Below are 27736 nucleotides of genomic sequence, written 5' to 3'. Positions count from 1 at the left end.
GCACAGCCACAAAAGGCGGGTGTAACCACTGAGGTTTGTGTTTTCCATCTGCCAGGTTGCTGCTTTCCATGGCAATTCTCAGAAAGCAGTGGACATTCATGACAGCGATGTTGCGTGGCTTAATACTGTGATGCTGAGGGCAACTTTTTAGGTAAAATGATCAGGCAAGAGTGCAGGTATTGTTGGCAAGAAGTAGGCTCAAAGATTAAATTAAAATTGGGTATGGGTTATAACTTAGGTGTTGTGACCAAGAGTTTTGTCTTAGGGACTTGTCTACATCGTGGAAGAGCAGAAAGCAAAGAACCACAGAACACTTGTTTCTCAGTAGTTCTGCCTGTGAATACTGTCAGAGTAGACCACGTGTTCTCAGAGGAAGATAGTACGGAGTAAATACTGTGTATGAGATTCAAATAACTTTTCTGTAAGCTTCCTCCAGCAGAAGAGTCCATACAGTGCCTGTGTGTCCCTGGTGTGTTCGGTGGCACCCGTTAGTGCCAGCGGGTGTTTGTGGAGTGTGGGTGTACAGCTCTTCCCTTCATCTAAAGACAGTCTGGTTACATACAGCTAAGACATCTCTTCCCAGGGCTGTGCTCAGAGGGACACTTACCTGCTGCCAGCATCCAAGGATGCAGGGAGAGGTGCTTCTACCCAGCAAAGCCCAAGTTATCATCTGATCCTGATTACAGTGGGGAAGAGAGTCTGAGCCTCAGCTGAGGCCTCTCCAATACCTGAACCCCATATGGTATGAGAGGGTGTAGGGCTCTCAGTGGCATAACATCCCAGAGAACAAAATCTACAGGATGAAGAGCAAAATACAGGACTGACATGGCCTACCAGTCCAGGAATACATAAAATTATATGAACAGCTGATTTTAAACATGACATAGTTATGACTTTTGGTTTATTGAGGAGCTGAGATTCAGTGGATCTTAGATGGAGAGTATATACTTTGCACTTGTGGAGACCAATGAATTTCAGCCTAGTCCAGTTAAGTCTGCAGGTTTTAGGGCATTCAGAATAGTAGACCTTTAACCAAAATGCTGCTCAGTCTTCAGTGTCTTTAGGAGCGGAAAGAGAAGGCATATCAAGACCATTATAAGCAAAACTGAGAGAGTCAGCTACCTAATGAGTTGTGTCAGGGAGCAGCAAGAGCGGTGCTGCTCCCTGGGGTCAGTGAGTCAGGAATTGAGGGTGTCTGCAACATAGACAGGCAATGACCTTACCAATGGGCTCATGCAGGGGAGCAGAATTGGGGGGACAGCAGTGGGTCCTGTTGGCAGGCCAGGCAGCATCCTGTGGCACCAGGGGATCAAGTCAGGTCCAAGGCAGAGGCAGGAAATGCAAACAAAGAAAGAGAAACAGGGCTGGAGACCAGCACTGCTGCAGCATTGCTTGGACAGGGCTCCAGGCTAGTCTGCAGAGGGAGCTTGGGCCATGGGCACTGGCCTGTAAAGCTGGCAGGTGAGTAGGTAGATATGTAAAAAATGAGGTAACTCAAATAATAGAGAAGTGTAGGAATGACTTTAATCATAATTAATAAATTTCATGGTAATTCTACCTTTCTCAGTGCAGTGTCCATAAATGAATCATCTCATGCAAAACAGACAGGTAGTTTATCAATTATGATCACGTGAGCCTTCTGTATCCCTTCTGCTCTGGGCAGAAATATAACTCAGACACAAGGAACTGGAACATAGTGATACTTGATTCACGCAGTTATCATCTTGATGGAGTATCACTTTACCAGAGCCACCTGTTCAGGAAGGGAAAAAAAAGAAAAAAAAAAAAAACACTAGTATTTGGTATTAGAATATTTATTTCAGCAATATTTGGCAATGGAAGTCAACTCTGAGCTGGGGAATAAGTGTTGAGCTTCCTGAAGTTGTATTAAATAATTTTCACTCTTTTATACCTAATACAGGAAAATTTACTATAATTCTGGGAACTGTGTTTGCACTGCACCAGAGGAAGCTATGCTGTTGACTGACAATTAACTGAGAATGGTAAAATAATAATTACAAAATCAGAATGAGTGTGTATTCATAAAAGGACACCTTTATAAGCTGTAATTATCTTGTTGCTAATTTGGTCTCTGACTGGCACACAAAGCACACAATGGATTAAACTCTTCCCAGGCATAACACCACTACAATCAAAGCACTGTGTTAGAGGTGATGTTTGTACACAGAGTGTGTTGTAAAAGCAGGTCACACGGGAGCAAGCCTGATGGTGCTGAGTGTCTGTCACTCAGGGAATGCTTATCTGTCAACTAAAGAATAATCACAACTGCAGAAATCCTTTAGTGTATGAATAATTATTGGGAGATCGAGGCTGAAGGCTGCCACAGCATCGGTAACTTTGTCCTTGAAAACAGCTCTCAACTTTGTCTGCTGGTTCAGTTTGCATAATTCTCCCCCCACTCTTTTTTTTGTTCTTGGTCAGTCATGAGTTTTTAGAACACAAATACACTCTGCCCCTTGGCCCAAAGAACATATAGTAGAGACTCTATGTAAGGTGAGACTTGGTGGAAATAGGGTACACAGAAGTGATCATTAGGTAAAGAACACAATGATTCTGCAGAAGCCTTTACTCACTCAGATACACACAGTTTCTGCAAAGGGGCATGGGGGGGAAAAGCTGGAGAAGGGGTTTGCCCTCTTCTTTCACTGCATACAAGTGTTCGAGTTCAATTTATAGGAAGAATCAGCATGAAGCAAATGCAGTGACATGCTAAATGTATACATTTGCCAATGGGAGGGTAAAATATCTGAAGGCAAACATAATAGTATATTTCATGGCAAAGCAAATGGCCAAGTGGAAGAAGAGAACCTGCTATTCATGCAAGAGTTTCATGAGCATCTCAAGGTACCAGTGGGAAATTTGAATTTGGTGTTTAGTTTAACAGGAATGAGTGAATTGACTCAAACGGTATGTGTTAAAAGGGAAAAATGAGATCTCTGAGAAGGAGTAAGCTCTGTCCCATAAGTAATTACTGTCACATAAAACACAGTCAGGCACTGAGACAGGGCAGTGCAGGCTTTTGTAAGAGGCTGGTTTATGCAGAAGAGCCAAGTTGTCAGACACTATCCATGGGGTATAAGCCAAAGGGGTAAAGAGCATCAACCACAGTGCTAGTAGGAGAGAGCATTTGTTCCTCATTTTATATGGCATGGACTAGGTGGGGATAAGCAGGGTTGTGGTAGAGTGATTCCCTTATTTTTTTACAGGTTATTTCAAGCAGTAATGATGCACAATGAATGACTCATTAGACTGAAGGGCATGCTAGAGGGTCAGTTCTTTCATCATTTCTCAGTTTGCACATAAAGCCGTTTGGAGATATGATGAAGTGACATAATCTCAGGTAGGATACACACTCTGGCAATTTAAGGTTAACTATAAGGAAAATAGGACATGAACACACATATCTATTTCTTATGCTGAAGGCACATTTAGCCAATACAAAGGAACTACAGTTTATTATGCATCACTTTTTTTTTTTTTTTTTTTTTACAATTAGGTAATTTATTATAATTAGATTTTTTTACAGGTATGCAGCTTAAACAATCATAACACTGTGAGATGTTATTAGTGGAAAGCAGCCTAGATACCTTGCTGTTTTTAATGGAATTAAAGCATAAAATTAAAAAATTGAGGGGAGAGATTGTTCTAGAAATAGTAAAATGCAGTATAACTGGAACAGTATCATAATCATGAATTATATGACTGGAAAGAAACAACATGAGCAAATAATAAATTAATTTTGACGTGCCTAACTGAAAATTGTGAAAAAAAGTACTGGTAATATAGAGTATGTGGATAATGGCAGTAAAACAAAAAGTAGAACAAATGACTAGTAAGTAGTCTAGACTAGAACAGGGAGAAATGAGTTATAAGACAGCATGAGTGGTGTGCCTCAGGGCTCAGTATTGGGGCCAGTTCTGTTTCTTAATCTCTTTATCAGTGATCTGGATGAGGGGATTTAGCACACTCTCAGTAAGTTTGCAGATGACACCAAATTGGGTGGGAGTGTTGATCTGCTGGAGGGTAGGAAGGCCATACAGAGGGATCTGGACTGGCTGGATCATTGAGCTGAGGTCAGTTTTACGAGGTTTAACAAGGCCAAGTGTCAGGTCCTGCACTTGGGTCACAACAACCCCAGGCAGCACTACAGGCTCAGGGCAGAGTGACTGGAAAGCTGCCTGGCAGAAAGGGATCTGAGGTGTTGGTCAACAGCCAGCTGAACATGAGCCAGCAGTGTGGCCAGGTGGCCAAAAATGCCAACAGCATCCTGGCTTGTATCAGGAATAGTGTGGCCAGCAGGACTAAAGAAGTGATTGTGCCACTGTACTTGACACTTGTAAGGCCCCACTTTGAATCCTGTGTTCAGTTTTGGGCCCCTCATCATAAGAAAGACATTGAGGTACTAGAAAGAATGCAGAGGAGGGCAACAAAGCTGGTGAGGGGCCTGGAGCAGAAGTCTGATGAGGAGTGTCTGAAGGAACTGGGGCTGTTTAGCCTGGAGAAAAGGAACTGAGGGGAGACCTTATTGCTCTCTACAACTACCTGAAAGGAGTGAGGGGGGTGTTGGTCTCTTTTCCTAAGTAGCAAGTGATAGGAGAAGAGGAAATGGCCTCAGGTTGCACCAGGGAGGTTCAGATTGGATATTAGGAAAAAATTCTTCACAGAAAGGCATTGGAACGGCCTGCCCAGGGAAGTGCTGAAGTCACCATCCCTGAAGGTGTTTAAAAGGTATTTATATGAGGTTCTTAGTGATGTGGCTTAGTGCTAGAGTTAGGTTATAGTTGGACTTGATCTTCCTGAGGGTCTCTGCCAACCAAAATGATTCTATGATTTCTAAGGATTTTTAATTTGGTAGAGGAGAAGGATACCTCTCAGTTTTGGACAGAGACTCCAGCTGGAGAAATATCTATAGCAGTCAATTCACTGGGAGTATCAGTATATGCACAGTTGAAAAACAGTTGACTTCTGCCTTTCTATGCTATGCTGTAACTTGTTTCATTCAGAGTAGTATTTCATACTTTCTGAAATTCTAATGAGTGTTTTTCTTTGTGACTTCTTATCCTTTATTAAAATTTCTAAGTAGCTGATCAGAAAGAGATGAACCTAATAATCTAATGAACTGATTGGTGTTGTAATTAATTGTGCTTATCTGATTAGTCAACAACCAAAGCTGATTTACCATACTTTATTCTCAAGGCTCTGCACTGATAATGTTTTTTTAAGACTGTAAAATAGATGCAGGAAGGCACTTCAAACTCAGATGTGACATGAAGATTGCTTTGTAGGTTAGGAGAATCAACTTACTTAAGCAATCACAATCCTATTTGTTTGTTCCTTCAGATTGATAGATTTACTTACTGCAAGTCATTTTTTTTTTTTCTGGAACCTAGTTTTTATTCATAGGATTTTCAGGCTGGTAACTGTGCTAAGTGTAACTGCTTACATTGTTCATGGTCCAATTTTGGTGATTGTCTTTTTCGTTTAATTCTAAAACCAAAGCAAAAGAGCTGTATAACTTTCCAATATTTTTATTTATAAGACCTGAGAAGAAGTGCATTATTAATAATGTTTTTAATGCTGCAAACTCTAGGGCACATACAGGCAGACTTACTGAGCTAAGGTGCCTATGAACGTATATGGGAAGAATATGCAATATGTTGTAATACCTAATCCAAAACTCTTTGTTTTGATTTAGTATCAACAGTGTCAATTTAAAAATCAGCAGAACAAATGGAAAAGTGAAAATTAGAACATAAAAAATAGTGTCTTATGTCAACATTGAACCTAGAACACATCTGTCATGACAGTATTTATTTTCATATTTGTACAACTAGAAAGTCCTATCTGAATTGTCATTGAGCCCAGGTAGAATGCTTGTCTAACACAGACTGAGAAACCAAAGTGATAGTGTCATGAGATCCTGTCTCAAGATTTAAACTAGTTTACTCTCATACAGATACTAAGTTGACATGTATGAAGTAAGGTCTATTTTTCTTTTTTTTTTTTTTTATGATACAAGTTTTGTGTTTGTGTAGACATGTACTCACAGCTGTATATCATAGGAGATCTCATTTTAACTTGCCTCCATTTCGAACTGTCTGCTTGTTTGGGAATATAATTGTCTGCTCAGTTGACTGTGAAATTACTGGGTTTTTACCTGAATCACAAATTTGTCTTGTTGTGTTGTAGAAGGAATTTGACAGTTGCGGTGCAGAGCTTTTTACTGCACAGACTTGGGTACCTTCAACTGAATTTGTGTGACCAAAACTTTAGGAGGTCCTTCAAATATGTGGCAAATGGGTCTGTTTGGCATATGGACTTTTTTCCATGTAACAGGCCTGGTTTGTCTGGGAGACTGACTGACTCCTAGCTGTTTTGTTTGTACATATGAACAAAAAACGAGACCCAAGTAATACCAGCAATATAAGGAACCATAATTTACTAATTAAAACACTTTTGTTTTTTTTTTCATTTATAATTAACAATCAAGAGAATGTTTGGACAGCACTAAAGACTCATTGGAATCCAAGACAGTCAAATGATTGAGAAAGTTTAAATGCAGATATTAGACTTCAAATCACCTTCATTTTTTGCTTCTGTGGGGCAGTGTGACCATATTTTTTCAGGCTTCTTTTGAGCAAGCTAGAGGCCAGGTTCTAAGTGCCTTACTAAAATGGAGCAGAGGATCACTTCAGAGAATGCAAACTCTCAGGACTTCTTGAGTTCATAATTTCTTGACAGAAGGAGGAAAGGATGCATGAACTAGTCCTTTAAGAAAAGATATTTAAGAAATAAACTTCAAAAAAACATAACAAAAAGTCTGTTTTCTGTAGGTTTTGGGGTGGAGATTGGTTTTTGGATTTTGTTGGTTGGTTGGTTGGGTTTTTTTGTTGGTGGTGGTTGTTTTGTTTTGTTGGGTTTTTTTTTGTTTTTCTGATTCCAAAAACTAGACTTGTGAAATGTTTTCATGGATCTTCTCATTTGAGAGGTTTATTAAATGAGCAAACTTCTCCATTTGGAAAAATATCATGCTTATTTTTAACTGTTAGTTTTATATGATGGTATGGTCATTTCCTATTACCCTAGACAGAATGCATCTTCTGTAGCTAAGACATGCCTGCTAGCACTAAACAATTCAGGACAGAACGTGGAAGCAGCTCAGGAATGCTTTTTGGCCCCATGTTTCATTCTGAAGTTGCACTTTTATCACAATCAACTCAGGTGTTCAAAGTATTTATGAGTGTATAAATAAGAGACTCGCGTGTATCCCTGAAAAGCACATGAGCCATGGGAATAAGCCACGGGGAAAGAACTGTCAGAACCAAGAGTTTTTGTTTTCATTTGTTAGTACTAGTTGTTCTTAAGCTAAAACAAGGTCAAATACATCAGAGGATGGCAAGAAATTTCACATGCTATGCAAAGTTGGCTATATTCCTTTTCACAAGTTTCAGATATGAAAGAAAATCCTTTTCCCCAGCTGTTGTATATGTTAAAATATTGACTGAAGGAGCATGATTTGTCTTTACAAAATTTAAATTAGGGAAAAAAATTCAAAGGATTTTATAAAGTTATCTCAGCAGTATAAGACATGGTGACAAATACAGTCAGAATAATATTTCTATACTCTTGATAAATTGCTGTCTTTTAGAGATAGTATATCTTTGACGCTTACTCTGAACTCCTCTAAAGCATTTTGCTTGCTTTCTTTTTCAATTGTTCTTGTAAATGCAGTTGTAATGCCAAGTTTTTCCTGAGAATATAGCCTACAAAAAATAAAAAGGGAAATACTTTTCTTCCTGTAGAAATATTTTTGTTAGTGCAGGTAATGCAAGATAGAGACTTTCCAACAGGCCTGAACAGGACAAATACAGACTTCATCTTTCAGTGGAGGAGAAAAGTAGATATAGAAATGATGAACAAATAACCTGAGTTTTAATGCTTTAGAAATTGTTTGCACAGTTAATGTAGAGGAAGATAATTAAGAACACCAAATCAGAACAATTTATAAGCATTTGAAGAAAATAATCTGATAAATAATAGGTAGAATTAAGTTAATTGCAAACCACTTATGTCTGATCGATAGTTTTGTTCTGAATAAGATAACAAGCTGAGAAGGAAAATGAAAAAAAACAGGAGAGACTACATTACAATACTGAGGCATCTCATAGGATATTTTTGAGTTTTCACGGTGACCAGCATAGATGACAGGGGAAGAAGGAATTAGAACATTAATATTTCCTCAGGATATGGTCCCACCAGCCACAGACATTTCTCTCAGGGTCAGCATGGGGGGTGATGCCTGCGTTTAACAGCCTCAGTCACATCTTTCTCCACAGATGAGTCCTGTTGTGCTTGGGTCCATGCAAATGTTTAAAGCTGCAGTGCCCTCTGGCAAGAAATTCAGTAGGACAGAAGTGCCTCAGTTAACGCTGGAACAGTTAGTTCAGATGCAAGGAGTAACACGGCTGTACCAGCGTTTGAGCTAAACTGGTCAGTTGTGTGGAGAAGCAATCAATGAGAAGCTGGTGAGAGAGCCAGCAGTACTAGTCTTGTAGCTCCTTCAGACCTTCCATGTCTTCACTGGCTGCTCTGCTGTGCCTTGCTGGTGCACCTCCATTTCTTCCAGTACTGGCAGCGGGGGACCAGAAACTCTTCTGGACTGTTCACACCCTTTCTTCTTTCGTACCCAGCGGTTTCATTTAACAAAAGTTAGGAAGCATATGTCTCTCAGACCATCACCTCTGAGGACTGATTCAGAAGCCATTGCTGAAATGCTGTACAGCTCCTCTTTCTTCTCCAGCTGTTGGATGGCTATTCAGGTTGCCTCTTCTCTCTGGGAGACTGAACAACACCTTGGTGTTTCATTTTTACATAAAGATCAAAATAAGAGGCCCAAAGCAGTTGTCAGGGTTAAATCCAGGAGTCTGAATTTGTGACGCCAGTGACTTCAGGTTCACTTATCCTCTTTGCCTTGCAAACCTCTTGCGGGCTCCCTGTCTTCCTGAAACAGATGTGATTTCTCTTCTGTGAACTTGCCCCTCTTCAAGCCCATATACACTTTTGTCAGCCACAGCTTCTTTTGGTCAGGACATCTACACCTCAACTTCACTCAGCTACCATCTCTTTTTTGTTTTAAGCCTTCCTTGTCCGGTTCTATCTTGTGACACCCACTTTTCAAATGAAATGAAAAGTTCATTCCTATGCACCTTCTCCGGCTGCCGCTATCTGTCACTCTTTCAATCTGCTGGGTTCTGGCTTACTAAATTGTTCCTAATATGAAAGTGTGTACCCATCTTCCAGATCTTTTCCAGTTAATTTTTGAGATGAGGGGATCAGAATGGCACACCATAATAAGGATGGTGCGTACATACAGTGCTATACTCTCGTTTAGTTTATGTTGCTTGCCTGATGTGCCTTACAGTCCATTTTGCTCATGTGGCTGCTGTTGAGTATTGAGCTATCTCTTCATGGTTGTCTGTTACAATTCTAAGGTTTCAGTGGTCTGTTCTGAGCACAAAATATTATAAGTATAATCAGGAATATATGGGACTTTTTTGTTATGTACCTCGCTTTACATTTATGTACATTAATTTTAAAGTTCTGCAGTACTTCCCTGTCAGCACTGAGCTTATTAGTCTGAATAACTTAGAATCTTCAGCAAACTTTAATTTCATTGTTCATCTCCTGTTTCTGACAGGTTATGAATAAATCACTCAACTGATGGCCACTCTCTATTGTGAGAACTGACCATGCATTTCCTATATTTTAACAATTATCTATCCATCTTCCTATGGTTGCTTATTCTTCTTAAAGTGTGTTTGTTAGAGACCATGCCAAAAGTCCTTTGAAAAGTGAAATAACTATCAGTCTGTCCCTTATCTAACATGCTTATTACTCATGCATTTTGTTTTCAAAGTACAAATGTAGGATTGTGAATCAGTCCTTTTGACTCCCCCTAGCATAGCTGATTTATTCTTATGTCTACTACTTCTGTATTTTATTATGGTTTGCTATAGTTTATAGCATTTTTCAACATGCTCTGGTATTTACATTCTTCTGGTCCAGAGATACCACAGTGGTTTACAGTGAGAGTCTGTACACTGCTTTTATGTCACTATTAGATAACAGCGAACAGTTCTGATGTGACCATTAGAGATTCAAATGGTGGCTTCCTAAGGTCTGCAAAGTGCTACTGGCCCAGCACAATGTATGTTGAAGCAAAAGTAGTAGTTAAATTATACCTGATACTTTTTCATTTAAATTTATACAACCTTATGCTTTTCAGTGGAAAAGGCAGCCATTCGAAAGTCTTAGGATTGGCCAGTTTATTGTGTGCCCTCAGATCAAGCAGAAAAAGGAAAAACTCTGCTGAAAACAAGACTACTTTTTCTACTTTTTCTCTAGATTTGCTTCAGTCTCTGGACTTGAGGGAGCAGCTGTGTGGTGCTCAGCTGCTTGCCAGGGCCACCACACCACACTGCACCACACCGCGCTTGTGTGCAATAGGTTTTGTAGGACTCCATTTGGCGTTGTTACAATTCTAAACAGAGAAAAATATCTTCACATGGACATGTTTAAACTGTTCCCATTATGACCTTCAGAGTCTGCACTGCAGCAGCCTCTTCCCAAGGGCAATAAGTGGCACAATATTTCAGCTTTCACCAGCTGAATGAACACTGGTCAAACTGACTCTGACCTCCTGCAGGTAGTGCATTAAAAGCAGTATATGGTTAAACAGGTGAGCACAAATGAGTGTGATGATTTTTATGGGGCCAGATACTACATATCAGATAAATGAAATATAAAATGAGAAATCTGCTGCAGGCAAGATTTTTTTTATACCATCATTTAAAACATTTCCTGAATACACTATATGTAACTCTGTGCACTGTATTTAAGTAGAAGTTGCACTTCAAATGAAAACACATAACAAAAGGAGAAAGTGGGAGTCAGAAATATTTTTTGTTTCTCTCAGATGAGGCCATGGTTGAGTATACCATGAACCCTTACCAAAAATATTTTATGCCATAAAATTTTATTTTTTTACGGAGACAATTTCTTTTAAGACGTTTATTGCGGTTTATGTTCTTTCTACCATGTATCTCTTCAAAACATACGAAAATTTATGTTAGAAGTCAATTGCTTCACAGATCACACTGAGCAGTCATTAAAAACAGTGCATTTAGCCTAAGGATTGGACATGGAGAAGCACAGCAGTAAAAGCTACCTGTTGAGTGCTTGACTGGGTAGGCTAATTGCTCTGATGTTTTGAAAATGAAAGATATGATTGTATAATCAAAGTTAAATCACATTGTCATAGCATTTGATAGAAGGTTAATAACAAAGACTGCACCCACATTAGACTGTCAGATGTTTGTCTAATTGCAAAGTATGCTTTTACAGCAAAATGAATACCTAAGTGATAAAGATCTGGAGCCAAATTTCTTGCTGATATAAATTGTTTTTTCTTCTTTAATTACAGCTGAGCAATTCTAATTAATAAGAGAAAATTTGCCCCCAAACTTGTATCATTCTTAATCCACATTCTGGACTGATAAATTGTTACTCCTCTGAAGACTAACCTATAGATAAAGGCAGCTATAACTGGTATTAAGAACAGTTATCAAGAAGAAATCTTGCTGATCTTTCTAAATACTGCATTTAACTGTCATTCAAGTAGGTAAAAATTGCAAGGAGATTATGTGACAGTGACTGAAAACTCTATTTTAATTTCATATTACCTCCAAACAATAAGCTGATTTCATAATCAGAAAAAGCCTAACACTTAGAAGCTCCTAATACTGAGGGTGAACCATCTTGTGTTTTCTTATTTTTTGTCTCACTGCCCTGTTTAAATTTGTATGTTGTCTGAGAAATAGCTATTCTTATCAGCTAGTTTAGTTTTCAGCAGTAAGGGATTATTTTTAGAAGTCTTATTGTACAAATAATGATAAAAACATTAGAATTTGTCTAGAAGTTATAGCAGTAACCATAACTACTATAGCTAATCTATTTACTGTATGTCCAAAGGCTGCACTGAATACTTAGAGATAAGCCAATGTAATTTGAGATCTAGTCCATTATAAATAGTCCTTAAAACTGCATAGTTGTCAAGGGACTGCTGATGACTGTGCACACACTTGCTGGATATGTGTGTGGTGCTGGTTGCTTCTTTCTTCTCTCTGTGTTACTATATTAGACCCCTGCAGGAAAGTGCGTGAATACTCATAGGAACAGCTGGAAGTTCACAGAAGGAGTGAGAACCCTTACGTGACCATCTGCCACATTGCAGACCAGCTCAGATGATCATCACCACCCCCTGCAGCCCACGATGGGACTGAGGATGCCGACTTGCCACCGAGACATGGCTCTCTGTCCCTGGAGGAGAATCCTTAGTCAATCAGACAGAAATAAAAATAGGAAACATATAAGAAAGCACATGTAGAGGAGGCCATTATCAGGGATTTTTATTTTGTGTATCTGTTTTAAATATGAGTATTTAGTACATCAGTTGCAACTCAGTTACTCAGTATATTTCTCAGGGCTTTTCCTTTGCTAGATGTCCTCAAGGAAACATAAACATGGTCCTACAACATAAATGGAGTTTTTTGACTTCTTGGTTTACATAAACTTTTCCTTCTTTCTGTGAAAAATCTATTTTTTGGTGGCTATTATAATAAGTAGAAGGCCGAAAAAGACTGACACTGTTATGATTCACTCCATTTTACACAAAACTTTTTAGAATAAAGCTACTGCATGCATCTGAAGTTTCATACCAAAGATAACTTCTGAGTTCCACCTGGTTTAGGATATTGTCCTTCCTTTGTTTGTTATCCCTTACATTACACCAGTCCATAGCAAAAAATGCTACGTATACGAGATATTAAACATGCTTTCTCTTTTTATCATGGGACCTTAAGAAGGACTCATCTTGATTTTTTCGTTGCTGAATATGGATAACTGGTTCTTGACAATTATCCTGCGCAACTACCGTGAGATCTGCAGGCTGCAGACCTGCAACCGGTACAGGAAAGATCAAAGTACTTGATGTGTCCTGAGCATGCTCAAGAAGGGCAGGTGCTCCTGTAGGTACTTTAATTCTTTCTTTGGGACCTGTGGGACTGCCACTGAGAATAATGTCAACAGCTTGCTAAATGTTCCCATATCCAGAAGGGATGTGTCTCAGTACACTGGCTTTCAGATGATCTGTCTGTAGAATTCCATGTCCCTCCCCTGGGTGAGACAGGTGGGCTTGGCACCACCTATCTTCCCCCACCTCAAATCCTCAATAAGTTAAATAAGTTAAGTGCCAGGAAGTAATAAATTAATAAGTTAATAAGTTAATAAGTTAAGTAATAAGTCAAATAAATTAAGTGCCAGGGTTGACAGGAAACAGGTGTGTATAGCACAATGCATTCCTTTCTACCACACACTTCGTATCCATAGAGTGTTGGACTGACACCCCTTGTTTGGAGAGTCATACCTGCTGTTAGTTCTACCAGGTGATGACATGATAGCTGTCACACATCCTCTCATAAAACTGAAGCTGGATTATTGTAATTTTCTTTCCATTCCTAGATTATTGACAGAATCAATCTGCTATTCGTTCGGAAAAGAGCTTGATAAGCCATGTGTCTGAGCTCTTGTTCTGACTCTCTGTGCTTGGTGTTCCTCTCCTGAGAAGAAGCTGTTTATGTTAGCTGGTTTTTGGAGGTCTGAGTGGGATCTTCTTGTTAAACTGAGAGTTCTTAAGCACTCGGACCTTCTTGTTAAACTGAGAGTTCTTAAGCACTCTGTATTCTTGGCATTCCTCTGTGACTGGGTTATATTTGAAATTAATTTTACTGGTTTATGGAGGTCTACAGGACTCCTTGTCCTGTTAGTTTCAAAATGTCAGCCTACACCTGATGAATCTTTCCTTACATACACCCTGTGAGTAGAGCTTCCATGAAGTATCAAGATTTCCCAGGCAATCAAGGTTTCACTGGGCTGCCTTTACAATGGAAAAGTTTGTTCGTTTTTTTTTCCTGAAAACCTGTATACTGTGTCTCCACATGTTTTTAAAAATCCAGAAAATGTGCCTTCACCTTTAAAACTTTTTGAAGAGTGACACTAGAAAAATACGTGCTTACTTAGCGAGACATTTTACCAAGAGCAGATACTACTAACGCTCCAATTTGAGATTTCCACAGTGACCTGTGAATTCACAATGACAAATCATGTCTTACTCCCTGTCACACTGGCAGCTACAGCATGGTGAAGTTAACAACAAGAAATAAGAAAATTAAGATGGCAGTGTGTTTACTTCAACAGATCAAGTAATCTGGAACCTGCTTCTCTTTCCCAGAACTAACTAGCCCGAACATGGTGATATTAGAGACCCTCTGTGAAAAATTTGGTTAACAATGATTCCTTCAATAGAGGTGAAATGGAAATAGTTAGAGAATGGGATGCATTTACTTTTAAATAATCAAATTATTATTTCTGTCAAAATGTTGATGTAGGGTTTGGATTGGTGTTGGGTTTTAAGCTATTTCATATGGGAATAAATACACCCAATCTGAGGACGGCTGCAGTAGGTATGAGTCAGTGCAGAAACTAGACAGAGAGTTTTAAAAGAAAAGGAAAAGCAGTCATGGGAATTTTGTCTATCCCCCTCTTGATTATAGAAGCAACTGGAGCATAATGGGGAAGGATGATAAACAGAAGAACTGAACTCGACAGCTCCTTCACACAGAGCAAAGAAATGCATTTTCTGTGCAAGATGTGCTCCTGGTGTGTCTGTATTACTTCGTATAAAGGACTCATATTCTTTGTTTGGCTGGAAATGAAGGAGGCAGACAGCTCGCAGCTCAGGGACTGTAAGGTTGTCTGCATCGTTGTCTTGGTGAGGAGCAGTTTTGTGTGAAGGAGCTGAGAGGCTGCCAGTCTCTACAGGCTCTAGAGAGTCAAGATGACATGCATTTGACCATGCTACAGAGAAGGAGATATCACCTCAACGAAAAGACTGGGGGAGAACATATTAAGAACTATCTCTGAGTTCATATATTTTCAAAGGTTGCACTCAGTATATGTAACCATAGAAAATTAGGAAAACTGGACACATGATGTTAATACAGAATGTTCCATCTAGTTCTGTTTCAAATGATTCAGTAATATTTCCAATTTTTTTTTTTTTTTTGAATGGTGCAAGGAAAGGTGGTGTGCTGGGAACACTTCCTCAGCATCCTCCTATTGTAATTTGTGTAGTCAGTCTTTTAGGGCTGGATACAGCTCTCTCCCTATCTCTATCTTCCTGGAGAGCAGAAGACTAGAATTGCAGATAAAAGAAGTCCACTAATCCCTCTTGTCCTCTCTTCCCAAGCCCTACTCCACAATGCACTTTTCAGATCCATGATTCTTCTTTTCCTGTATGTCCTGCCCTTTAGCAATTTCAGGCAGTCCACTGCAAGGGGACAGTCTACTCAAAATACACCTCAGCCAAAGGCCCCAGCCTGAAAATACAGGACACGGGCACTGTTTTGGGAAAACCATACTCTGTAATTTTACGTTTTGATTTCTGTCATCCAAAGGCAAGTCAAAAGTTTGCATCACTTCGAAGGGAGAGGCAATGGAAGACTTTTTCCAGCTGATGCTCTCCAGACCCCAGTTTCTAGATGACAGAAGAGGGTTTCCCCGTAAGTTGGAGGAAAACTACTCATCTGCTGTTCCAACAGCAGCAGAGAGGGGAAGAGGTATGGAGTTCAGGGACCAGAAGAACAAGACAACACAAAACTTGCAAGTCATTATGAAGGAAATGTATGATTCAGGATCAACTGGGGACTATCAAAGAGAATGGAAAGCATGAATTTATGTGCTAAGGAGATAAAGGAATCCATTCTAGTGCTCCTGGGCTTTGTGTTTTTTCATTAAGCTGTCTGCATAAGTGAAGGGAACAGTATGGAATTAATTGGGGCAGTTCACATGTGAGAGAGGAGAACTAATTAGGATCATGTGGAGATGCAAGTATAGATGGAAAATTATATGTGTTTAGGGAGAAGAATCAATCAGAAACCAGCACTGTAGGAGCTGGGGGATTGTCCATTAGAAGAGTATTTGATTAGGAAAACTCTTCGGTGTTTTTGGGAGAACAGAAATACTTTTTTTTTTTTAGATGATAAAGAGGTAGAACAGGATGAAGTAGACAGGAAATAAAGAATTGAGAAGAAACATATCCTTAACTTCTCTCACCTTCCTCCATCTAAAATTCATTTCCCACTCCCAGGATTCTTGTCCTCTTTCCACCTCAAATGCAAAGGCAATTGAAAATGGTTGAAAAGGAAGAAAGTGCCTTCCCTTCTTTCAAAATCAAGGGGCCAATGCCCTCTTTTCTGTTTCCATGCATTGGCATTAAGTACTTGGAGGGTGGGGGGGAAACTGTAGATGAGCCACCTCACCAGAGGATTGTTTTCCCCTACTGATGGAGATTATGTAAAAAGTTTTACCATGTTCCTGAGATTGCTAATTCACCTATTTCCAAATCATAACTGCTGTGCAAATTTGAATGCAATTTTTCTATGGGAGGCTTGATGTTAGCATATATAGATTCTATTTATATATGCTCATTCATACGTATTTCTTTGTTTATATATCAGTATTTTGAACTTTATGACATATTATGCTATCTAGTAATTTTTTGTGTGTTTTTATAAATATGTTCAAAAAGCCCTCTGGCCCTGCCTGAGGAACATGATTATTATAATAACTTGAGGTTTTAAAATTTGCATTGTAAAACAACTTGTGAGTAACTACGTAAAGAGAAGATTGAGGCCTTCATATTCTCTGAAAACAAGAGAGAAAAGGAAACACTCATGTAAAATGAGAAGCAAGTGATACCAGGTGTTTTACGTTATGCTTTGATAATATTTTTCTCTCAGGTTAAGAGCCCTAACTACTGGGCTCTTCAAATCCTAGGAGATTACATTTGCAAAGCCTGATTTATATGTGCATATGCACATTTGAAAAATGCTTTCTCACTAATATAAACCCTACTTTTAAATAAAAAAAGGAAGAAAAATGATCAGCCCTTTTCCAAATTTTAGCAGGCCATAAGTCTCCCAGCTAAGGTGGGCGCATGCTGCTTGGCCTCTCAGCCCCTTCTTGTGGAGAACCTGATGACTTCCATTTGTTCCCCTCCATGTTACATTTCCTGAGCTCATTCACAGCTCTGAAGTGATGGAAAGAAAAAGGGAAACAAGCATTTTATCTGTATGTTAATTATGAGAGCGTTTTAGGTGGGGAGGTGGGCAGAGGAGCCATGGAGGTGGTGACTCTTTTTGTTGCCTTGCAGGAATGTCAGCTCTGCTGGAGAGGAGGCCCGCAGAAGAATGAGGGAGTGTGATGGCCTGACGGATGCATTGCTGTACGTGATCCAGTCTGCTCTGGGGAGCAGTGAAATTGATAGTAAGGTTTGTCATCTTTGTCTTTTCAGGAGCAAGAAACCCAGGTATTCAGGTTACCTCACAACTATAAAGTGAGAGGTTGTTTAAAAAAATGCATTGTGAGGGATGCCTTAGCAAAGCATAATTTAGTCCAGTTTTTTTCTTTCTCTTCTGTTGAGCTGTGTATTTTTGTGTGCTAAGTGTTTTATTTGTGTCTACCTGTGTTGCGTACACAGGAAGGCATGTCATGCTCTCACTTGAGTTATTAAAGGAGAAAATACAATAGTGGCTTAAGAAAAGCAAATATGTCATATGCCATGTAAACTTTTACGGTAAAATTGATTTTCAGTATCCAGTATGAGATAGAACTAATAACAGTGTGGTAGACTTACAAGACAAACAAACCCCAAAAAAAATTGGCAGTTTTGCAGTACTACCTACATTATTTCCTCTTGGAAGAGGATCAATAAATGCTTTCAATAACAACTGGTTTAAGTTGTATTTTTGTCATATTTTCTCAAGTACTAGGATATGAACGTGCTTCTCCAAAGGTAAAAGGCACTGCCTAAGTAAAAAGACTTCAAGCATCTGTAATACATTAAAATATTTCAAATAAGAAGAACAGGCTAGTTTCAAATACCTTTTCCTTTCAGTATGTGGTGCTGAATTAATTACAGTTGGTGTTGTAGAGCAACCATGGTATATTTGCAAATGCCTAGGAACTGCAGGAGAGCAGCCCTTTACACAGCAAAACCTTAAAGCCCACTGGGTTTGTACTTCTACTATCTGTAGAAATGGGGAATACAAAGACCCCTGAAGATTCAAAGCTACAAGTCAAGAAGGAGTGAAGTGTGTCCAACTGCATCAGTAGAACCAGCTTTTGTGGCTTGTAGGAGTTCATTTTAGTGAAGAAGGTGTCAGCTTCATTTGAACCTTGGAAGTTGGCTTACCAGTTTTTAGATAGAGGTAGCATTGTCCTCAGCTAATTTGTTTTTGATGTAATGAGAATTCTAAATATGAAAACTATTATTTGTAAAAACAGGAATTAAAATTTAGAACCCTAATCAACAAATGCAAAGCTTCAACTTCAGCACATTATGCCTGTGCAGAGGTAAATATTAGCAAGAATGAGTAAAATTCACATATGGAAGTGTTAAAGAAAAGTAGAAGAGGCATTAAACTTTTTAAACAATTTATGGTCACTATGAGGTCTGCAAAGCTTTCAGGTATGAAAGGTGTACTGAGAATACTTTCGACACACACATATTTCTACATATGTTTATGTGTTTGTTTGGAGATGTCAAATTAGTACAAGTATAATATGAAATTTCATCTGTGTTAAAAACCAAATAAATAAATACTCCAATCTAGGTGAGTATGAGTTCAATATAATCTTTGGAACTTAATGTCATCTCAAAAAGCTATGTGCCAAATGTATACCTGGCATAAGCTCATAATATACGAAAGTAAACGAAGCCCCATCTGTTTGCCTTACTGGTGGATATGGCAGAATATGGTAGGGCCAGAGGCCTCACAGTCATTCCATTCTGGTTCAATGGAGCAACAGAGCTGGGATGTAGTGACTATCACTTTTTATTTCCATGGAGCATTAGGTACAGTTGAAATAAATATAGATAGGTACAGACTGCCTTTTTTAACCATGCTTTCCTTGTCTTTAGAAAATTAAGCCCATATACTTTTCTTATTAGGAGCAGTAAAACCCAGTTGAACTAACTAAATGACTAGGCTTCAAGTAAGTATAAATTGAACTTCTTTTAGACTTGCAGAATTGTATTGAGTTATAAGTGAACTTTCCTCCACTGGGTCTCACTCCATCGCTGGATTCCTGCCAGCATCTTCTACAGAAGGCACAACCTATTAGGGGACAAACAGATGAAAGGGAAAGGCCACCCTTAAGGTATTTGCAGCCTGGCTAGAAGCAATCAAAGCAGCAAGACTCTGAGATTTCTAGTTTTGCTTCTGGAACTTGAGATACATCATCTGGTCGTGCTACAAGAACTTGTGAAATGGAACTTGGATCCCATTTTTTCTCATAGTTTACATAACATTGATGTTAGAAAAATATTATTTCTGGTTTGGTTTTGTTTAAAACAAAAACAAAAAAAAAAAAAACAACCAACAACAACAAAAAAACCCACTATTGCCATTTTCTGTTTATAGCATTTTATATCCAGTGAGGTGGGAGCTTGCTGACATTCTGTATGTGTTCAGGTTCTCTTGGTCACTTTTTACCACTGCTTCTGTTTCACATGGGGCTGCAGTGTGAAATACAGAATAACAATAAAAAACCTCACTCAAAAAATATTGTGTACTAATTTATTTCCATAAAAATTTCTCAAACTCTCAAACTCTAGTTACCTGGGGAGCACTCAGCAGTGAGCAGACAATAGTTGTACTGGGAAAATGTATGCACAGACATTGATGATATTTCTTCTGCTTTATATATAGAGTGAATAAAGGAAAGATTTTAACTTTTTTTCTGGTTTTGTTTTCTGTTTTTTTTTTTTTTTTTTTTGTCATGATTTTCAGACCGTTGAAAACTGTGTGTGCATTTTGAGGAACCTCTCATACAGGCTAGCTGCAGAAACATCTCAGGGACAGCAGATGGGAACAGATGAACTTGATGGATTACTCTGTGGTGATGCCAATGGAAAAGATGCAGAGAGTTCAGGGTGCTGGGGGAAGAAGAAGAAGAAAAAGAAATCACAAGATCAGGTAATGAAAGTTACTTACAGCTGCATTGTGAGTAGTTGAAGTGCCCATCATTTAAAATATAAATAATTAATGCACTGTATTGGAAATAAAGTGCATGATGCATAATATACTAAACACTTGCCTTTGCTAATTAGCTGAGAACTTAAAGCAGACTACAGTTTGAGTAATGAAAGGAAATATGTTTGCTTGAGAATGTTGCACGTTATGTGGTGACACCTGGAAACTGTAGTCATGGGTATGTTTTGAATGCCATAAATACTGTAAACTGCTCAGTCTATTAAAGAAAGCCATTTATAATGAAAAGTGTAAGTCTTAACATTCAGTTGTGTGCTGGTTTGACTGAAAATGAGTTAATTTTCTTCACGCAGTTAGAAACTTTTTCATAGCTAGCACAGTCATTATTTGGACTTAGTTTGAGAACAAGAGGTAACACCCCAGAACAGAGTTAATGTTTTTAATTGCTCTGGTCTGAGAGCCAAGGACACTCTGAGTGCTCTGCCCACAGATGTGAGGCAGCTGGCAAGGGGGGCATGGATGGGGCAGAGCTTGACTGACACCCAGACTGATCAATAAAAGTATTCCATCCCATTAGCATCATGCTTCATATTTAAGGAGAGTTGAGATCTTCTGGTGCTTTCTCGCTTCTTTGCTTTCTTTGCTTTTTTTTGTCAGAATTGGTGGAGTTCTGTTTGCGACGTTTAGTTTGCTCTTTTGCCATCCTGCTGTTTTGCAGAGGCCTGTGGGCCTTTCTGCTTTTTTCCTCTCCTCTCCTCTCTATCCGGGACTGGCTGTTGGGACCAGGTGCTGTTTCCTGGGACTGGCTGCTCGCTGTGGATGGAGTTCATGAGGAATTGCATTGAGTATCTTTTATTTTAGATTCTAATTCTATTTTATATATATACACATATATATATTTACTAGTAGTGTATTAGTATTTTGTTATTTTATTGAACTGTGTTTATTTCAATCCAAGTTTCTCCCTTCTCTTTTGATTTTCTCCCATATTTGGGGAGTGGGGAGGAGGGTGAGTGAGTGTCTGTTGTGGTTACATTGCTAGCTTGGGTAAAACCACAACAAAGTGTAATCTGCATATACTTTACCCTGTACTTCCACACAGCAACGTGTGTGTAAAAAGACCTTGCTGCAAGCAAATACCAGGCTGACATTTGTATACTTGTTTGCATCAAAGTTAGTCTTGCACTCTGCTTCTACATGTTGAGACAAAACTATACAGAATCAAGAAATATGAGAGAATGTTTAAAGAGCATGCATATTTTGATATATGTAATGTTTTTGCCAAAGATTGAGAAGTACAGTGTTGATAGTTTCCTGAAGTTATTTGAGGTGCTATGAGTTTTTATTTTAGGTGGGTTGACTTTTGAAGTGATTTATCTCCTTGTTTTCACATTAACAACTTAAAATTTGTGGAATGTTGACAATGATATTATGGAGAAAGATGTATCAGTACACACACTAAATAGCCAGGGGAATGGCTACTGATTTATGAACTTTTTCAAATGACCTATGCTGGCAGCAAGTAGTTATCCATCTCTTTGCTAGACTTAATCTTTTCCATTGCCATTTATTTCTGTTTCAGATTGCTCAAAGGAAATATTAATTTGAGTCAGCAATTAGGTGCACAGAGTATTTGCATAAAATATGTAAACCCATATTGAAAATATTCCTGAGTTCATAAAGGTAAATTGTGTTAATGTGGAAAAGTTATAGGAACATTAACAAGCTGTGATTCAGGTACTGAAAAATGCGGCACTCCTGAGTAGCAAGACTTCAATTTCACCTGCTCTTCTAGTTAAACACTGCAGTCATCAGATAACTTGAATTTATTATGACCTTTTGTTAGGATTCCTGTGTTTGGCTACAGTGAGATAAGAAGTGCCAAAACAAACTAATTTTACTCCATATAGCAGTCATCATTCCTGTTCCTGAATTAACACTACATTTTCAGTTATTCAAAGTGCAGGAGCAAAAACACCATGCCTGGATATGGATGGGTCATACTGCAACTCACCTTTCTCTTTTGATGCTCTGTTTACCAACACACACGTGCACACACACTATATAAAGTCTTTTTTAACGCTTCCTTTCATATTCAGTCATTTCTGGATCTCAGGTTCATACTTTTAACTCTGTACCACTGAGTGTTTCGTTTTTCCTGTCAGACTTCTCTGTACTTTAGAGGTTCCCTATAAAAGATCTTTCTCCAAATCCAGGCCAAAGAACTAATCTCTTTTGGCTGATTTCCTTTACAATATATGTGCTTCTGCCTCCTCTTAGATATCTTTTGTCTGTTTCTATGAGCATTCATTATCAGCATGCAGCATGATAAAGGTCCCTTCAGATCTGTTTGTGTTTGTCTAATGGAAGGGTTTAATATAATTTTTAAAATCCAAAGAAAAGTAGAACGATGCACATATTTTCAGGTGTGTGTTCACTAGGCTTTTCTGCTGCAAGGAGATAGATTTACCCTTTCCAGAACTAATTTTGTGGTTCATAAGACCATTTGCCTTACAAACATTAGAAATATTTTTCAAATTATTTTTCTTCTTTCATCTCATTTCCTTTAAATCTGGAGAGCCTACCGTATCTTGCCATATACCAGTTCTCACCTGCAGTTATTAATCAGTTCAGAAATTTAAGGGAGCCTTGTGCTGAGCGTGTTATTCTCACCCCTTGATCTTGAGCTCTTGTTGACCATACCAAACATTTTGGAATGTTATCAAGTTAACTAGAATACTACTAGAAACAAATGTGACTGAGGTCTGTCAGCAAGATTACCATGCCAGAAACAGCTCTCTCAAGTTACTCTCATAAATGGGAATGAAAAACAGAAAGTTTTTCATGTAACTATGCCTTTATATTAATAGCATAGAGCTTAATCCTCAGTTCAGACTGGGATAAGGGTAAAGGAAATTTTTTCATCCATTTATTTTGCAAAATTGAACACATAGCTATTTTCAGTTGTGGGTTTTGTGGTTTTTGTTTTTGTTTTTTTCCTGGAAACCACGCAGCCCAAATATGGAGGGGAAAAAAAATTCTTTCTGCTTCTTTGGCTCTGTCATTGTCTTGCATTTTTTTCAGGGCTCAAATACATCAATTACTACTGAAAAGTAGGACTAACTGGAAACGCAGATCACTTTCTTTTTCTGGACTGTGTCACAATCAGGAATACTCTGTTTACTATTCTCTGTGTGTGTCAAGAAAAATCAATATTCTTGGATGTTTTGTTGGGGCTGTTTTTTTCCAGGCAAGAGTCTTTGACAACAGGATCATCTTGTGTTCCTCAGGTTAGTCACAATTCACCTCATGTAAACTAAACTCATCAGCACTTTCTGCAGCTTGCAGGAGAATGTTTTCACTTGTTCTTTCGCCATACATTGTCTCCCTATGTGCTGACTGCTGCCCTGTATATTGCACATGTACATGTTGCTTTACAGTAATCTTTTCATTTTTCTGCAAGACTTCTAAATTTTTCCAGGTAATGCCTTTCGTAATCTTTTTGCAGTGCTTAAACTATTGCCTGCTGCTTGTTCTGTCCCTCAGAACAGATCTTATGCTATCCTCGGGATGCTATTTCTAGAGCACTCATTCCTTTAAGTGTCTCAGCAGGGAAGCTTTTATGTCCTGAAGTATCTTATAATACAGTTCTGAAGATCACACTCATCAAGGACAGTGTTTTACATGTAAATAACCAAGGCATACCTATGGAATCTTCATAGGCTGCAATGATTTACAGCATCTGAAACACTGAAAGCACTGCGCACCATGGATTTGGAACCTGTGGAAGGAAACCTCAAAGAAATGAAAGATGAGAAGGATATAAAAGTAGTCAGTTACCCAGATGCCCTGTGAAGAGATGGCATTGAGCTTCAGGCTACTTTTCATAGATCATTCGCACTAGACAGTACAAACCTAGTGAGCTGCAGGAAACGTTCTTCACAAACATAAAACCAGATCTTTCTTTAGGCTTCGTATTATTATCACTTACAGATACACAAAGTGGAGCTTAGCCCATGATTAAAACTCCCATCATTTACCTTTAATTCTTGAGAGTTTTGCCTGGCCTGGCAGGCAAACCACATGGCACAGACACGTCTTTAAGAACTGTAACATCTCAGTACAGGGAAGCAGTATCCAGTTCTGTAGCCTGCTAAATTTTATTAGGTTGGTGCAAAAGTAATTGAGGTTTTGGACCATGAATTTTAAACCATTCTATTCTATGTCCCCCAAAATATGTGTTGAGCGTGTAGGTATTTTTTCTTTTTTGGCAGCACATGAAGGTCTTGTATAATAAAATTGACTGTCTCAGTCTTCCTCAGAAGACAAGATTTACAAAACAGCATGGGGAAAAAACGTTCAGATTTTAGTGAATACAATTGTGACATTTTCCTTTTACAGTATACTTCTTCAGTCTTTCACTTAGTTTCTCAAGTGTGTATTTTCTTGAACTCCTTCCGAAGTGTCAGAGATGGACATTTATAGGGTGGTCTTTATTTTTGAATAAAAGTATTCAACTTATCTAAAAGCTGCTAGTAGCAAAACTATTGTAACTGGCCAGTAATACCAGTTCTATCGTTTTAGACAGTGGCTGTGGATGAAGTTGCAGCTTTCTGTACTTAAAAAAAAAAAATCCCATACACAGCTTGGCATTTTGTTTCCTCAACTATAAACCAGGACAAACCTTTAATATTAAAGTAATTTTCTCATTGGCTTTCTCTGTAAAGAAAGTAGAAGTTAATTTCTTTGTTTTATGATTTAGGAAACAATTATCCCTACTTGTCTAGGTTATATTTCAGTTCTAGTCACACATAAGTTACTTAAGGCAAAGAACAGAACTGAGTGGTAATATAAAATGTGTTTTTCACTGAAAAGTCTTTCAAGAACAAATTGGAATATATTTTTCATTAATGACATCAGTTGTCTATACCAGTGTTAACTTCTCTACATCCTGAAATCAAGTAAGAGATGTTTCTTTGTTCAGTTCATAGATAAGTCTAATGACACCTTTCAAATGGCTTTACTTAGGGATTTCTCTTAGGATCACAGGAAAAAAGTTTTCTCCTGATTTCAGAATAAAGGTGGGTGGTGTTATAAGAGCCGTACCCTACCATAGCTCAGACATCTGAGGCATATGCTTTGTCACGCAAGGTTAATGCTGGAAGAGACACAAGCCTTCTAACGATTTGTGAGAAAAGCCAGGTAGGGCATTGGTACTATCTATGGAAAAACAAAAAGCAAAACCTCTGTAAAGGCTTCAGGAAAAATAAGTGAGACTCCTCTGACTTTCTTTCTGTGTCAGACCCCAAGGACTGTAATGCCGTGCTGTCACCATTGTTATATTCTCTCTGTTCCTCACCTGTCATCAGCTGTTACTGAGCCCTAACCTCACAAAGCTCTCCAGCTGCAGAGGCCTTCATCTCCAACTGGGACAACATAGACATTGACCTCTCTGCCTTGTATCGTGTCACTCTTCAGACAGAAATTAATTTTTCCACCACTGAAAATTTTGTCACTGCTGTTTGTATGTTCACTGCTGCCAGCAGGTTTATTCTTTCAGCCTTATGAGAAACACGGATTATGACAAAAAGCAGTTAGGGAAAATAAGGTGTATGGTCCAATTTCAGTGCAAGATTGAGGCAGTTGTCATTAATCCTTATTTTATTTCTTGTTATGCAGCCTGTTATTTATACATGTGGCAATATTTCTTTTCCTTTCTTCACTAAGCAGAAACAGGCTGACTTCTTGGCTTCATGTTCCTCTTGAGTTCCCCTCTGTGATCATTCTTGTCAACCCAGAATCTAGCCCAAAATCTGATTTTTGATTGGAAGTGACATTTTTGAAATGAGCCTGACCTTCTCGTTCACCTTCTGTCAGGAGGCTTAAGGTATAACAGCAACATTTGAAGTTACATATCATTACGAATTGACTGGCACACCTCTTTAGCATGCTTGCTAAGTGGGCTGTAAATTCTTCTGTCCAGGTGGAATAGCAGGTTTAAGGCAATAATATTTCAAAAAGAGCAAAAAATCAAGCTGTCAGATATGCCTTCTCATGTGGTGAGACTACTATTTTACCATAAGCACAGAAACAGAAAAATGGCAGCAGCTCCTGGGTTTAGCTAATAATCTAAAGTGAAATTAGGGATGAAAGGTTGTGTTGCCAATATGTTCTGCTAAGGAAGGATATTATTTCCACTTGCTGCTTCCTTGTCTTGCACAAGGTAGTTATGCCAAGTGTTGATTAGCAAGAAATCAACTATCATTGCAGAGATTCTTAGCAACTGTTTCTAAATTTTTGCTTGCCTACACAGAAGCATCTCATGTACCCTAGGAATCTCTCAGTATCCTGTATGACCAAGCTGTATCCAAAGTCAGGGTTATCAAATATAGTTTATATTTGTCAGTTTATGGAATATAGTGCAAAAATCCATTAGCTTCAACTTCCTATGGAGAAGTGAGGAGAAAGAGATGTAGTGAGATGCCAGAGATTTTGTTGTTCCTGGATTTAACTTCATCCTGTTTTGCTTGGGAGGAGTCTGGTTTTAAGTGAAGACAAAATGCACGAATCAAATGAAATTATTTCTCTTAGCTAAGTTTAATAATATGACAAAGTTGAATAAAGGCATTGACAATTATTTTAAGAATGTAATATATAATCTGAAGTATAATTTATTCTTCTCTCAGATTAAAAATAAAGACTCCAAACACCTTTCCCAAAATTGTAACCACTGTTGCATCAATTTGGGATGTTACCATCATTTATGCCATAAACCGTATCCAGAAATTGTGCGGTTTTGTTGGGACTACCTGTTGCTGAACCACAGCAGATCTTCCCACTCCCACCCTACTCCTGTAATCTCTCTGTCAGTAGACACTTTCTTTGTATGTGCACCTTTCTTTAGGCCTGGATGTCTAAACTGAAGTTTGACTTGATTAAAATAGTGGCATTCCTGCCTATTTTGTTTCAGCTGCATGGATTCCCATCACCCCTGAAAGCAAGCTCCGTGACTTTGATGGGTTTTTTGGTGGTCAACTTTAGATTTCTGCTCTTGACAGCACTGGCCAGTGCATCTCCTGGAAAAAGGTTTCCAAAAGAGGGTTTGGACTGATGTACCAAGGGACAGCTGCCATAGACTGCCACAGCCACTAAGATATGCAGAGTGAGAAATCATTGTCCTCTTAAGGGGTCTGTTAGTTTCAAAGTCTTTGCCACTTCAAAAATGCTTTTGATGAGCAGTGTTTAGTTGCTAATATAAATTTTGTCACTGCTCCTACAAAGAGCATAGCTACAGCATTATCAGACTATCTCCAATGTCTAGGATCACTGAGAAGAGATCAAGATCATTTTAGTTATTGCAGGGGTTTGTTTGAGTTTTTTCTTAGATGTTATTTTTTTTAGTAGTGGCTTTTTGCACAGACAGGGGAAAGGAAAATACTCATATTTAATAAATGAAAATAAAACACTGTTGTTTTGTAATCACAGGAAAACCTATTGTCATGTGATACTCCTAAATTACAAACTCCACCAACTTGAGGTTGCTT

The 27736-nt window shown here is 38.5% G+C and overlaps 1 protein-coding gene across 18 annotated transcripts in view; it reads left to right on the top strand.

The window, feature by feature from the left end:
• The window catches only part of CTNND2 (catenin delta 2), a 650551-nt gene that overhangs the window by 528820 nt on the left and 93995 nt on the right, over positions 1-27736 (top strand). For all 18 annotated transcript variants that reach the window (XM_071804478.1, XM_071804466.1, XM_071804465.1 and 15 more), the window contains 2 exons: positions 17351-17468; positions 19992-20177. In XM_071804478.1, coding sequence (XP_071660579.1) covers positions 17351-17468; positions 19992-20177 — 304 coding nt within the window. The remainder of the gene's footprint in view (positions 1-17350; positions 17469-19991; positions 20178-27736) is intronic.

The sequence above is a fragment of the Patagioenas fasciata genome, chromosome 2, assembly GCF_037038585.1.
Source record: "Patagioenas fasciata isolate bPatFas1 chromosome 2, bPatFas1.hap1, whole genome shotgun sequence".
Classification (NCBI taxonomy): domain Eukaryota; kingdom Metazoa; phylum Chordata; class Aves; order Columbiformes; family Columbidae; genus Patagioenas; species Patagioenas fasciata.
This window is presented reverse-complemented; position numbering and strand designations above follow the sequence as displayed.